Source organism: Ptychodera flava, chromosome 8, assembly GCF_041260155.1.
Source record: "Ptychodera flava strain L36383 chromosome 8, AS_Pfla_20210202, whole genome shotgun sequence".
Taxonomy (NCBI): domain Eukaryota; kingdom Metazoa; phylum Hemichordata; class Enteropneusta; family Ptychoderidae; genus Ptychodera; species Ptychodera flava.
In genome coordinates, this window is record NC_091935.1 from 40,572,982 (window position 1) to 40,588,487 (window position 15,506).

Here is a 15,506-nt window from a genome sequence, read left to right on the forward strand (position 1 = left end):
TGGTATGTTTTTTTCATGTAGTTTAACAGTCAAGTTTGTTAGAATAGGTAAGATGGGGCAAGCCAAGATTTATTGGTTTTAACCAACTTGACCTAATACGTATAAACCTAGCAGGGAAAAAATTGACTTTTAATTACAGTAGGTGAGAAGTATAGTGCAATAATGGAAGTTTTATAACAATGAGGGATGTAGCTGGTGAAGTATGTTTACTTAGATATTGTGTTCAGAGTAGAAATTGTCATTTCTACAGAAGCAGATGACTTTCATTCTATGATTGACACAGTCTTTGTATGTTTCTCAATGAAATCCACTTTCTAGGAAAATGTCTATTACTGTATTGATTCAAAAATCAACAAGATCACTTTTCTGGAATACAGTAGCCTATATTATTTTCATTTCTGCACAAGTGTAAAACATCAATTATCAGAACAAAAGACAAGACAATATACAGCATTTGTGATATGTAATTTAATGAAATTACATCTGTTAGGCTAAAAAAAAGAAAAATGTTTCTGGTCAGCGTACGCGTCACTTGAACAACAGCGCGTCACCCTTTTTTTTTCTGTTTGTGGCCGGCGGCCGCGGCTGACACCAAACCAAAATGGCTGAAGAGAAAGACAATTCTTTGGGGGGCATGATCAGTGACTGCATGAACAGTATATATGTGACTATATTGATAAAACTATAAAACTGACCCTCCTCCCTCCCTTGAGGGGAAAAAAAATAAAAATAAAAAAAATAAAATAAAATTCGCATCGCCGCACCATTTTTTAAAGAAAGACCTGACCAGAAACATTTCTTTTTTTTTTTTGGCCTTACAGTCAGCAAATGAACACTGTGGTATATATCACTAGGGATGTAATTCACTGATGCTACAAAACAATCGCTTCACTGTTTCTCAATCATGTAAAGTATTTCTTCTGCATTTACGCTATCAAAAGCTAAGTAATACTATGCTACATATAATAGAGACATTTTGCAGGGCAATAAACAGATCCTAGCAACATATGTTATTTCTTTGTCAATTATTTGACTTCCAATGTTTTAAAGAGTTCATAATCTACTCACGATGCAGCAACAAGGGCTCCAATAATCATGGAAATGACTACAATCTGTATTTTCCTGGATGCTGATACTCTGCAATACAACACAGATCAATCATAAAACAACGGATAACCCAATGCTTTATCTACATGAATATTACTTGAGAAATTCAGTAACATACATGTATGCATGTCAACTATATGTATACTTTCTTACCCATATATTATTATTGGCTACAGAAATAGACACAAATGAAATACAGTGTAGGGAAAATAGACATGGAGAGTATATGGAAAATAGACATGGAGAATATATGGAAAATAGATATAGGAAAAATAACCCAAAACGATGGAAGGTATATGGCAAATAGACAAAAATTATGTACTGTACATGTTGGCTTGTGTAATAAATAAACCCTCATGCACATCTCAGGCTTTTGTAGTTAAAGCTATTATAGTTGTTTGGGGATTGTCATCTGCTGTCACCACAAGGTCAAAAAGGTCACATCAATTTAATCTTTGAATATTTTTTGTAGCAATCAAACTTTGGCTATATAATCCAACTGTTGAACAGTTTTAGATATATTATGTGGAAGACATTACAGATATATTTACACGGAGATGTGCATCAATTGTTTGTAAGTGATTTATGAAAGCTGATGTGATGTACTCTGATGATGTACAAGTCATATTACTTTGGTAGATACATAGCAGACAGTCAGCTGGTGTAGAATTATATGAGACAAAGCAGTGCATTCAGGTAGAAAACAAAGTATGTGTGATATTGTCATGCAAATATGTAATGCACAAGTGTTTTTGTTTGAACTGTGGAATATTTCACCGTGGTTTATATCTGCTGTCACACAGTGTAATTGCAATGAGGTCAATATATTCCACAATGTCAACAGAACATGACATTTGTGAAAGACAATACCACTACTTGTGTAACAATAAATAACCTTGTTAAAAACACTGTCACAACCTAGCTGACTGGCAAATTAAGACTCTCCTTTATGGAGGGTCTGACACATGAGAGGGAGACATGATGTTATGTAGGTCATTTACCCCACACTCATCATGACCTGAGTTCAATTAGTCTAGAACATTCTCAAGGTCACTGCCCTTGATGACCTAACAACCTTGAATTCAATTAGTCATGTTTGGAATGTTCTGGAAAGTTGATTAGTTGTGTAAGGGAGATAATTTTAGAACAGTAATTAGCATGTCAATAAAAGTTCTAGATTGTTCTTATATGCCTTTATAAAAGGGACGTGCTCAGCTTCCAGTCAGACTTTTGGGATCGTGTCTCTTGTGTGTTACTAAACTCCAGCAGTAGTCATTCTCAAGACTTTTCAAGGCCTTCTCTGCCAACGCTGGATTTATACTGTGGACTTTGTGCAACTTCAAGCCTGCAAGCCAAAGGACTGTTCATTCATCCAACTGACTGTTACAACTCTGAGACTGGAGCTTTGCCGTCCCAGCTGAGATAAGTAGTCTGTACACTTTTAAAGCTTGTACTCTATCCCTGACTTAGCAATTAGTTTTATTTTCGTAATAAATTTTGTTTAAACGTTAACTGCTGAGTTCACCCTTTTGTTCGTTTTCTCTGCACGTAACAAAATTGGGGGCTTGTCCGGGATCCGAATATTTTGAGCCGTTTGACAACATTTTGCCTGCCTTTTCAAAACTACTGTATACTGTGAACTCAGCAAAATTCAATCATGGCGGAATTCAAGCCAGACGAATTTATGGATGACCTTGATCAGGACGCATTTGATTCCCTCAAAAAAGACAACCTCATTGCACTGGCCAATTTCCTTAAAGTAGATGTCAAAAGATCTATGCGCAAGCGGGAATACAGTACCACATTGCAAAACATTTAGTTATTTAGGCCAATTTGAGGAATCCACCTTGAAAGATTATGAGCCCGAGTCTACCTTTGAACTAAGAAAATTAGAATTAGAAATGCAGACAAATTTGGAGATCAAGAAACTAGAATTACAAATGGAAAAAGAGAGACAGGCATTAGAAAAAGAAAAAATACAAATGCAATTACAAATGGAAGAAAGACAGAGAGAGAAAGATAGGCAGGAAAGATTAGAAATGGAAGAAAGACAGAAAGAGAGGGAATTGGAAATGAAAGAAAAAGAATTACAAATGGAAGAAAGACAAAGGGAGAAAGAAAGAGAGGAAAAAGAAAAGAAAGAGAATTAGCAGAACACCGACTGCAGTTAGAAATGAGACGTTTAGAGCTTGGACAGTCAGGAAAATTCTTCCCTTCAGACAAGTTTGACATCACTAAGCATTTCAGGTTAGTTCCCCCTTCCAAGAAAAGGATGTTGATAAATATTTCCTCCATTTTGAGAAAATTGCTCAGAGTCTGAATTGGCCTAAGGAGTCCTGGTCTATGCTTTTGCAGAGTGCTTTGGTGGGTAAAGCCAGAGAAATTTACATTCAGTTGTCAGTAGAGCAGGCTTCAGATTATGATTCTGTGAAGGAATTAATTCTCAAGGGCTATGAGTTGGTGCCTGAAGCTTACCGTCAGAAATTTAGGGATTGTGAGAAGGTGAAGGATCAAACTTATGTTGAATTTGCTCGAACAAAAGAACAACTGTTTGACCGTTGGTGCTCTTCTGAAAAGGTCAGTCAGAATTATGACAAATTACGACAGCTGTTTTGATTGAGGAATTTAAAAGGTGCATCCGGAGTGACATCAAGACGTTTATCAATGAACAAAAGGCAGATACATTAGAGGTTGCTGCACGTTTGGCCGATGATTATTCATTGACCCACAAATCTTCATTTCTCAGCAAACCATCCCAGTCCTTTTCATACAGAAACAATGCAGGTAAATTTAACTCCTCCTTTTCATCCAAGAATTTTTCAAAGGAGAGTAGAAAATCAAATGACAACAGTTCACAAAATTCAAGTAACACTTCCACATCATCAAATCCCAAGTCTCAATCTCCTTCTGACAAACAGTTTGGTACACTTTCTTGTAATTATTGTAAGAAAGACGGCCATTTAATGTCAGATTGTTTCAAATTGAAAAGAAAACGTGAAGGTCAAAGTGGTCAAAGTGGATCTAAGCCCACCGGCTTTATTTCTTCATCAACTCAATTAGAGTCTAATAATGTGTGTAACACATTTTCTGAGGTTAAACCCCTCTTATCCCCAATTAATGAGGTCAAGGTCAATTCTTCACAAGATAGCATTATGGGTATTTTCGAACCATTTATTCATGATGGTTTTATATCACTTTCTAGTGATTTTTCTTCTGCTACCCCTGTCAAAATTCTAAGAGATACCGGGGCGTCCCAGTCTCTTTTGTTGGCAGATACCCTGCCGTTTTCTGAAAAGTCATTTTCAGGTTCTAAAGTTCTTATTAAGGGGGTAGATTGTAATGACTACATCCTGTTCCTCTCCATAATGTCTATTTGTCTTCGGACTTTGTTTCTGGACCTGTGACTTTAGGTATTAGGCCTTTTTTGCCTTTCGAAGGGATTCACCTTCTTCTTGGAAACGACCTTGCTGGGGACAAGGTCATCACTAATCCACTTGTAACTGATAATCCTAGTTTAGATCAGGATCCAGAGCCAATTGAACAAGAGATACCCGATTTATTTCCTTCATGTGCCATTACTCGAGCCATGTCAAAGAAAACTTCCGAGAATCAAAATACTCTCAAAAATAATGTCACAGATGTTGGCTTAAATGACACCTTTCTCAGTCAGGTGTTTGACACGGATCATTCCGTTATCCCTTGTGGATTTGAAACTTCCAGTAAAACTTCTGCTGACCAAAGTCAGACATTTTCTAGATCAAATCTCATTGCAGAACAACACAAAGACCCAGATATTTTGTCTTTGTTTGACAGGGTAGATGATGAAGGTAAAACTTCAGATAGCTCTGTTTCCTATTATACAAAATCTGGTATTCTCATGCGTAAATGGAGACCTCCAGACGTTTTGGTTGATGACGATTGGGCTATAAAACATCAAATTGTGGTTCCAAAGCCCTATCGTGCTGAAATATTGCGCCTGGCCCATGAAACCCCCTGGGCTGGTCACTTAGGAGTCAGGAAAACTTATCATAAAATTCTCAGTCACTTTTATTGGCCTAATCTCAGGCAGGATGTAGCACATTTCTGTAAAACTTGTCACACATGTCAAATGGTAGGAAAGCCAAATCAGACCATTCCAAAGGCCCCTTTACAACCAATTCCTGCATTTCAAGAACCATTTAGTAGGATACTAATAGACTGTGTTGGGCCCCTACCAAAAACAAGATCAGGAAATGAGTATATGTTGACAATTATGTGTACATCAACCCGGTTCCCAGAAGCCATACCACTGAGAAACATAAAGACAAAGACTATAGTGAGAGCTTTAGTCAAATTTTTCACTTTATTTGGCCTCCCTAAATGTGTCCAGTCCGATCAAGGCTCCAACTTTATGTCTGGTATTTTTCAACAAGTAATGGATCAGCTAGGCATTAAACAGTATAGGTCCTCCGCCTATCATCCAGAAAGTCAGGGTGCTCTTGAGCGATTTCATCAAACTTTGAAAAACATGATTAGGACCTACTGTTTTGACACAGAGAAGCAGTGGGATGAAGGAATTCATTTTCTGCTCTTTGCTGTTAGAGAGTCAATTCAGAGTCTCTTGGTTTTAGCCCATTTGAGCTTGTATTTGGACATACAGTCCGTGGCCCACTTAAGCTCGTTAAAGAGAAATTCCTATCAGACGATGATGATTGTCTGAATATTTGCAATATGTGTCAGATTTTCGTACAAAACTCTCTAAAGCATGTGAATTAGCCAGAGAAAATCTTGAGTCATCTCAGCAGTCAATGAAAACCAAATACGATAAAAACACCTCAAAACGGAAGTTTGAACCAGGTCAAAAAGTTCTTGTTCTACTTCCGGTTCCTGGCAAACCACTCCATGCTCGTTACTTTGGGCCATATCTAATTGATAAGAAATTGAGTGATTTAAATTACATCATAATAACACCTGACAGGCGAAAACAAAAACAGCTATGTCATATAAATATGCTTAAGCCATATTTAGATAGGGATAATCCTACTATAACACAGCCTGTCAGTGCAGTCAGTTCAAACCATTATGAAGATAGTGATACTGAAACTGACTTGAGTGAAAATACTCTAAACTCAAAGCTGGGCTCGGTCAAGCTTCAGAACTCAGAAATCCTGGAGAAGCTGGAGTCTACAAAGTTGGCACACCTCCAGCCAGAACAACAACAACAGGTGAAAGAACTGCTCCACGAATATAAACACCTGTTTCAAGATGTTCCAACGAGGACAAACGTCATCTATCACGACGTTGATGTTGGGGACAGTAAGCCTGTAAAACAACATCCATACAGACTGAATCCAACAAAAGCGAAATATCTCCAGGAAGAAGTCAAATACCTGCTGGACAATGACTTTATTGAACCCAGTAAAAGTAACTGGAGTTCGCCGTGCATACTTGTTCCCAAATCAGATCACAGTTATCGTATGTGCACGGACTTTAGGAAGGTCAACACTTTAACAAAGACAGACACTTTCCCAATCCCAAGGATTGATGACTGCATCGACCGAGTGGGAAAAGCCAAGTATGTGACGAAATTTGACCTACTGAAGGGATTTTGGCAAGTCCCTCTGACGGATCGTGCTCGTGAAATATCCGCCTTTGTTACACCAGACGGATTGTTCCAGTACAAGGTGATGCCATTCGGAATGAAGAACTCTCCGGCAACGTTCCAACGGATGATCAACGACGTCATATCCGGGCTAGACGGGTGTGCAGCTTATGTTGACGACGTCGTCCTGTATAGTGACACCTGGAGGAACACATCAAGCTCATGCGGAAGTTCTTTGAGAGACTGAGTAAAGCAATGTTGACTATCAACTTGCCAAATCTGAGTTTGGTTGGGCGAGGGTGATTTCCTCGGACATACTGTAGGACAGGGTGAGGTAAAACTGTTGATGCCAAAATCAGTGCCATTTCAAGTTTTCCCATACCAAACTGCAAACGACAACTGATGCGCTTTCTCGGTATGGCTGGTTACTACAGAAAATTCTGTCCAAATTTCTCAACAATTACTGAGCCTTTGACTAACTTACTTAAAAAGAAAGTAAAGTTTGTTTGGTCAGAGCAATGCCAACAGGCATTTGATACACTTAAAGCCATACTGCAAAGTGCCCCAGTATTGTCTGCACCAGATTTCACATTGCCATTCAAATTAGCTGTAGATGCTAGTGATACGGCTGCTGGTGCTGTTTTATTGCAAGAGGATAGTCATGGTGTAGATCATCCTGTTTGCTATTTTTCACGCAAATTTAACAAATCCCAGAGAAACTACTCTACAATTGAAAAAGAGTGTTTATCTTTGATGTTAGCTTTACAGCATTTTGAAGTTTATGTTACTTCTTCAAATCAGCCAATAGTGGTTTATATTGATCACAACCCTCTTGTTTTTCTGCAGAAATTTAAAGGCAAAAATCAGAGATTGCTAAGATGGAGTTTAATGTTACAGGAGTTTAATCTTGACATTAGACATATCAAAGGCAGAGACAATTTAATTGCAGACTGTCTCTCTCGTATTTAGAGTTTATTGTTGTTCACTTTCAAGAAATTTTACTTTAGAGTAAAACAAAAATTTGAGTACTTAAATCTTTTTCAAGATTACATTTGCAAAAGAAAGATTTTCTTTGAAAAATTTTCTTTTTTTGAAGAGGGGGTGTGTTATGTAGGTCATTTACCCCACACTCATCATGACCTGAGTTCAATTAGTCTAGAACATTCTCAAGGTCACTGCCCTTGATGACCTCACAACCTTGAATTCAATTAGTCATGTTTGGAATGTTCTGGAAAGTTGATTAGTTGTGTAAGGGAGATAATTTTAGAACAGTAATTAGCATGTCAATAAAAGTTCTAGATTGTTCTTATATGCCTTTATAAAAGGGACGTGCTCAGCTTCCAGTCAGACTTTTGGGATCGTGTCTCTTGTGTGTTACTAAACTCCAGCAGTAGTCATTCTCAAGACTTTTCAAGGCCTTCTCTGCCAACGCTGGATTTATACTGTGGACTTTGTGCAACTTCAAGCCTGCAAGCCAAAGGACTGTTCATTCATCCAACTGACTGTTACAACTCTGAGACTGGAGCTTTGCCGTCCCAGCTGAGATAAGTAGTCTGTACACTTTTAAAGCTTGTACTCTATCCCTGACTTAGCAATTAGTTTTATTTTCGTAATAAATTTTGTTTAAACGTTAACTGCTGAGTTCACCTTTTGTTCGTTTTCTCTGCACGTAACAATGAAGGATCAAAGATGAATTGATGAGATATGATGCTGTTGGCACGACAACTGATGGGAATATGAGTTCAATGATTAACTGGTACTAATACAGTGTCTTCATTCGGGGTTGGAACCCACAACACACGGCACCGGGTCACCTAGAACAACTTCTGAATATATCTACATTGTATGCTATGCATATAAAACTGATTTCTTACCCTAGGATGTAATACTCAGCAATCATTGTCATTAATATTGAAAACCTCCTAAGTACTGTAAACATTGGCAAGCTGTAAGTTAAGAGCCAAAGATAAAGTAAATATTTATGAAACCTTAGAACACAATATGCCTACAAAATGTATGAACACAATATGCCTTCAGAAGTACGGTGTATCACAAATCTAAGTACAGATCTTTACCTGTCGGTCGGTGTCAATTTCTGACAAACTCAATGGCCTCTGACTTCCAAATCATATAGAGTATCTTTTAGTTGTAGTCTGAATTCATTTTTCAACATGATTACTGATGCACTGGATTTCAAATCCATGGCAATTAATGGTACACATATATATTTACAGAATATTGTCTGATGAAGAGCACATGCATCAATGGCTGAATATTTGTAGTTTAAAAGCACAGTTCTGCAAAATTCTACAATAAACAGTGCATATATCCATCCCTAACAAATTACATATATTGTATAATCGGTAGTCCAAAATTTTATGGAATTGATAATAAATAGAGTAATGACAGCAATAGATATAAAATCAAGTCAACAAAATTATCTGGGGTAGAGTTGATTTGATAATTTGTGGTGACTTCATCCAGATATTTGAGTCTCAGAGAGTCCACTACTACTGTAGGTATATATCAGATAACTTCAATATGGAGTCCTCTACTACTGTAGGTATATATCAGATAACTTCACTATGGAGTCCACTACTACTGTAGGTATATATCAGATAACTTCACTATGGAGTCCTCTACTACTGTAGGTATATATCAGATAACTTCACTATGGAGTCCACTACTACTGTAGGTATATATCAGATAACTTCAATATGGAGTCCACTACTACTGTAGGTATATATCAGATAACTTCACTATGGAGTCCACTACTACTCTAGGTATATATCAGATAACTTCACTATGGAGTCCACTACTACTGTAGGTATATATCAGATAACTTCAATATGGAGTCCTCTACTACTGTAGGTATATATCAGATAACTTCACTATGGATTCCACTACTACTGTAGGTATATATCAGATAACTTCACTATGGATTCCACTACTACTGTAGGTATATATCAGATAACTTCAATATGGAGTCCTCTACTACTGTAGGTATATATCAGATAACTTCACTATGGAGTCCACTACTACTGTAGGTATATATCAGATAACTTCACTATGGAGTCCTCTACTACTGTAGGTATATATCAGATAACTTCACTATGGAGTCCACTACTACTGTGGGTATATATCAGATAACTTCACTATGGAGTCCATTACTACTGTAGGTATATATCAGATAACTTCACTATGGAGTCCACTACTACTGTGGGTATATATCAGATAACTTCACTATGGAGTCCACTACTACTGTGGGTATATATCAGATAACTTCACTATGGAGTCCGCTACTACTGTAGGTATATATCAGATAACTTTACTATGGAGTCAACTACTACTGAGGATATATATCAGATAACTTCACCATGATGACAACAGTTCTTGTTTTCACAAAGACCCAGAGCTTTAATCTAAATAGTATGTATTGGTGCATAGATTGACCAAATGAGATGTTGCGAAAACACTTACTTTAATCTTTTTGTACCACCCAAACCAAATACTAAATTACCCATGAATATCAGTGGAAGAGGCCATATCTGTAACACAGAAGTATCAATCCATTGGGTAATATTAGAATGATGCAAAACCAGCCAGCAACAAATTGAACACTGCATAATGACCATGAAACGAACTATGACAGTACGTAATGACGGTGAAAACAGCTAATAACTTGAACAGAGAGCCAATAAGAAATCAAATGAGCATGTATATCACAATAGAAATAAAATGGTTCAATACAAAGAAGAGGTTTGAACCATTGATTCAGATCCTGATCTTTGTTGAAATAAACACAAAGTAACTAAATAACTTTGAATTTCACTGCCATTTTGGCACTTCTCTAAAGTTTTGTGATAATAATATTTTACAGCACTTTACACATTCATGAAGTGAAAAGCCAGACTTTCTGTGTCATCTGCTGAGTTATCCCCAAAACAGATACAAGATTAATTCTGTTTCATAATTCCATTTTAGGCTGAATTTAGATGCAGACACACCAATATTCTAGAATCTTACAGTTCAAACTTTTTTTCAATGAACACCATTTAACTTCATACATCATCCATTCAATGCCAATCGGCATTTTGAATATGGATAGTACATATTCATTTGATATTTATTTGTGTCATACTAATATCAAATTTACTATTCCAAGTGAAATTATTTGCCTTGTTTTTGAAGTAGTCTTGAAGTAGTCTTGAAAAGACCCACTCATCTACAACAATTTCAGACTTGCTCAAAAGGGCATGTAATGAGCATTCAACAAATATTAAAAGATACTAACCTTGTCTGGTATTCTCTACTCCAATCAGGAAATGAAATTATTCGTAATGTTTTTCAATGTATAAAACTATTATTGTTGCCACCATCTATGAAGAGAGTGACAACAGAAGTAAACACCACAAAATTCACCATCTAATACCAGCATAGTTTACTTTGAGTTTTGAATCTCAATGTCTTCCCTATCCTTAAGGTTACATGTTTTTCTCAAGGGTCTTAAACCAATAATCACTGAAAAATATATTAGACTATGGAATAGGTCTCACAATTTGTGAATTAGTTATCGATTCCAAAAAGCAACTAGGACTGACATATCCTGTAGAAGTCCAAATTGCAACATGTACATCAGAGATACAGCATTGTAACATAACAGGTATAACACATGAGAGCGAGGGCAATATCACGATATCACGCCTACAGCTCGGGCATCATCAGTATTTCGATAATGACCACCATCCCTTGGGCAGGCAAAAAATCATGATATTGCCCTAGCTCTCATGTGTTATTTATTTTTATTACACCGAACAAGCAAACATGCAAAGACACAAAAACACAAAGACTTCTTTGAGTACAGTTCGCCTTTCTGAGTCCAGACCTAAGTCCTCAGCGTAACTTGTCAAGTGCCGAGTCTAGGGTTGCCGCTGAAAGTTTGCCGATCTCCTCGGTGGCGTATCCAAATTTGTTGCTTGCATAGTCGCTGAACACAGAAATTGCATTCCTTGTTGCCATTTTCGTTCATTTGCTGTTTACTTGCATCAAAATATTGTCTAACTGTGCCGATGACAGCTCTGTGCCGATGACAGCTCTGCATGACGTTTCACAGCGATAGTAGCAAGTACAAGCGAACGACAATTTGTTACGCGCAGAAAGGATGTGCAGTAAGTAAAATGACGTCATCCATTTAATATCAAATGCAGAGGGCATCATCACGTTCTTTTACATGTCACGTGAGTCGTGTTTAACCAATGGTAGTGCACACTGAATGAGTGAGGTGTAATAAATAATGCTGACAATCATTCAATATCACAACTTATTATTCACATTTTTGACATAATGTCATATTTGCATCCATGGCTATGATATTTTATATGGAATATACATGTACATTTTTCTTTGCAACTAACGCTGCTTGCATAGTTAACACAAATTGTTAGACATGTACCAGCCTAAATGTACATACCAACAGATGTTCAACCTAAATACATATACTGTAGTTATGAGAAAAAACATTTCTATGAGAACTCATGATCAAACAGGTACACCATTTTAAAAACACCAGGTACCTGCATATGTGAGATACATATTACATGTGTTTCAGTCCTGACAGTGACCTCATTGACAGTGACCTCATTCATATTTCCGGAATGACATGAGATTACAATACTCCAAATTACAATGTACAGATTTCATAATTAATGAATACTTACTTGTCCAAGGCCTAAAACTTGAAAAGCTGGAAACCTAAACAAAAGAAATAATAGGAATTGATTCACGACTGACAACTGAAATGAAATACAATATTTGGTACAGTCCTTCATCACGTACGTAGGATAAATATTACAGCAATTTCAAACTAAGTAAATATTTATCTTGTTTATAATTCATGGCTTTTTCATGCATGCATTAAGAGTTTGGGAATTGCACAAAAAGTGTAATACTCAAGTGATTTTGATATTGTAACGATGCTATTCTCATGTGGGAATCCAAACCTTATAAAGCTGACTGGAATCCAAACCTTATAAAGCTGACTGGAATCCAAACCTTATAAAGCTGACTGTGGTATTAGGTTATATTTTGTCATGTTGAAAACCTAAACATTCCATTCTTATTCCAAAACAAACAGGATTAAAGCAACACATTTTCTGCAAAAATAAGCTGTCACCATTGGTCTGCCCAATCCAGCATACCATGTCAATCTAAGTACACAGACTCCCATCTCAGCACAAGCAGGAATGTAGAAAATTTTGGTTACATGTGGCAAAAATAAAAGTATAGGCAATTACAAGTGGTGTGTGAACGCACAAAGTTTGTGCAAAATGTCTTCATTTTTAACTGAAACTAAATTTTCACAGCAGGCAAATTTTAACTACCAGCCAGTTGTTTTTGCTGGCTGCTGGCTATTTTCTACATCCCTGACAAGGGAAATCAGTGTTCAACCACAGAATCAGATAAATATAAAAATACAAGTCCAGACAAAACACATTGTTCCTAGGTAGAAGTCTCGCTTCTCCCTCCATGAATGAACCATGGAGGTACATGTAGGAGGAAGTATGGAGCACAGTACTAAAGATTTCTCATAATTCATCATGATTCGTATCATCATATTCATAGATTCCTCCTTGAAGTCTACAATGTCTCCAAAGTGTAGACAAAGTCCTAGACTAGTTGTAAAAATTCTGAAAATGTACTTTTAAGGACACCATTCTTCTTAATTCCATTTAAAATGCTTGACTGAGAGAGGAGATAGTATTTTTGTAAAATTTTCCACTTCAGCCGTACAGAATGTGATGGAAAGTAGATAGACTAGTTGCACCTGTTTTATGAAACAAAAGGATATTGATTTTTCCAAATAGAAAAGATAAGAGAAATTTACATGCAGACTTTTCTCACAGAATAATCCCTTCAGTTTGTCATGACTTACTTCCCAAAAGTATGTATGGCCTTTGAAGTACCTACAGAGTGGGACTTTTATGGTATTTAATGGTATCTTTGAAATTTTATACTGAAATATCTAAAGGTACTGTTAATAAGTATAAATTATCTTGAGACTTCACATTATTGCTTTTATGCAGAACTGAAAAAGTTATCAGAAAACTAACATCATTGGTACAAATCAAACAGAACTGTGGGTAATTTACTGTGTGGAAGCATAGATCATAGATAAATTCTTTCACAGAGGGTCTATGGTGGAGGTTACGGTATACCTCCATGGAAGAATGAAACCACAGCTACACAAAACCATGATACATGAAAAAAAATACACACTTAGCTCGGATCCACACTCCTTCACCGACTGAACGTTCTGATATCCCTGTCATACAGGTAGTATAGTATTCATTCGATATGCCTGATATGCCATATCCATATTATGGTGCAAGTGCTATTACTAGTATTACAGTGGTTATAAGTGTGATGTTCAACTGGCAGGTACAGTACTAGCCGTGGGATTGACAAGCATTTCACTCAGTATATATGTGCCTAAAACCATGGAGGTTACCTACTTCTTTCTACCTCCATGCTCAAAGTATGTTTCATCGGTCTGCAAATCTAGACCTCAGAAATAAAACCAAAATGGTTGGGAATAGACATCAAATCAGGTCCAATAATCATTATCATTCAAGGTAACTATGAAATTTACCAGGTCCAAGGAACATATCGAAAATGACAAAGGCTTCGACTTGGATCTCTCAAGTCAACGCGCGGTCCCTCGAAAAAGGTAAGCACAGGCTAAGCACGGTCCCTCGACAAAGGTAGGCACAGGCTATGTAGCCACAGCTGCAGTACTGTAGCTCGAGGTTTTGAGGGGTACGTATATGTGGGTTGGACGTAGCCCTACGACTAGTACGAGTATGGCCAGTGTGTCCGGCTTTGGGAGTTGGTAGGCGGCGTAGCCAAAGCCGGACACTCTCGCCGTAGGTAGGGGTAGGTTGGACCATGGAGGTAGTAGTAGTCTCTACTACCTCCATGGTTGGACAATGGAGGTTCCTCCATGATTGGACGTAGCCAAGTCGTAAATTAACAACTAGCTGTGGTCCATAGCTGTGGTGTTTTCAGATGAGATTCCTCCCTTATACAGGTGTGCACAACTATGTACCTACAGCTAACGAACAGTAACATGATACTGATATAGTCCCTCAATGCATGGCCCACCCCGAAACCTCAATGTGTAACTAGTAACAGCATAGACATACTTACTTAAAACTCGTCAATACACTCTTGTTCACGATAACTATTAGGAAGGAAGCTACACCATAAAATACCGCTGAAAATAACATAGCCGACCGACTCTTCGGCTGACTTCCATGGTTGTCGGTGTCAGCCATGTTGTCACACTCCTTAGTGTTGTGAACTTTTGTTCAACTTCAAAGCTAAGCTAGGGAGTTTAAGGAGGGCGCAAGTTCTCAATTTCTCGGGCGTAGCCGTGGGCATATTAGGGACGGACCATTTGATCTTGGCAGGGGGAGGATGGTCAAAAAACAGAAAAAAAAAATTCAAAGCAAAAAGTTAGAAAAAATCTTCAGACTAGTTTGCAAAATAAAAGAAATCAAAATCAGAACGCAAATGTGTGAAAAAAATCTTCAAAACTCTTTAAATCTTGAATTTTTTGAGATTTTTACAAGCAGAAAGCAGCTATTAAATTGTATCGAATATATCACTTAAACTGGAAGTTGCGGTCATCTCATATGTTCATGAATTTTATATCTCTGATCACTTGAAAATTATAAAACCAGTTTTCTATTAGTTTCCTACATTACAAAATTTAGAATCCTGGTATACCACTGAAACTATAGTCTGGTTGTCAAGACAG

The 15,506-nt window shown here is 37.2% G+C and overlaps 1 protein-coding gene across 4 annotated transcripts in view; it reads right to left on the reverse strand.

The window, feature by feature from the left end:
• Window positions 1-15,091, reverse strand: part of LOC139139346 (solute carrier family 35 member D2-like protein) — a 36,534-nt gene extending 21,443 nt beyond the window's left edge. For 2 of the 4 annotated variants that reach the window (XM_070708223.1, XM_070708222.1), the window contains exons 1-5: window positions 14,894-15,091; window positions 12,406-12,439; window positions 10,169-10,236; window positions 8,563-8,634; window positions 1,069-1,137 (exon numbers count right to left, since the gene is read on the reverse strand). In XM_070708223.1, the coding sequence (XP_070564324.1) occupies window positions 1,069-1,137; window positions 8,563-8,634; window positions 10,169-10,236; window positions 12,406-12,439; window positions 14,894-15,021 (371 nt within the window). In that variant the 5' untranslated portion in view covers window positions 15,022-15,091. Of the gene's footprint in view, window positions 1-1,068; window positions 1,138-8,562; window positions 8,635-10,168; window positions 10,237-10,982; window positions 11,068-12,405; window positions 12,440-14,893 lie in introns of all 4 variants that reach the window. The other 2 variants (XM_070708225.1, XM_070708224.1) reach the window with 2 other exon arrangements.
• Between the last annotated feature and the right edge of the window lie 415 nt (window positions 15,092-15,506).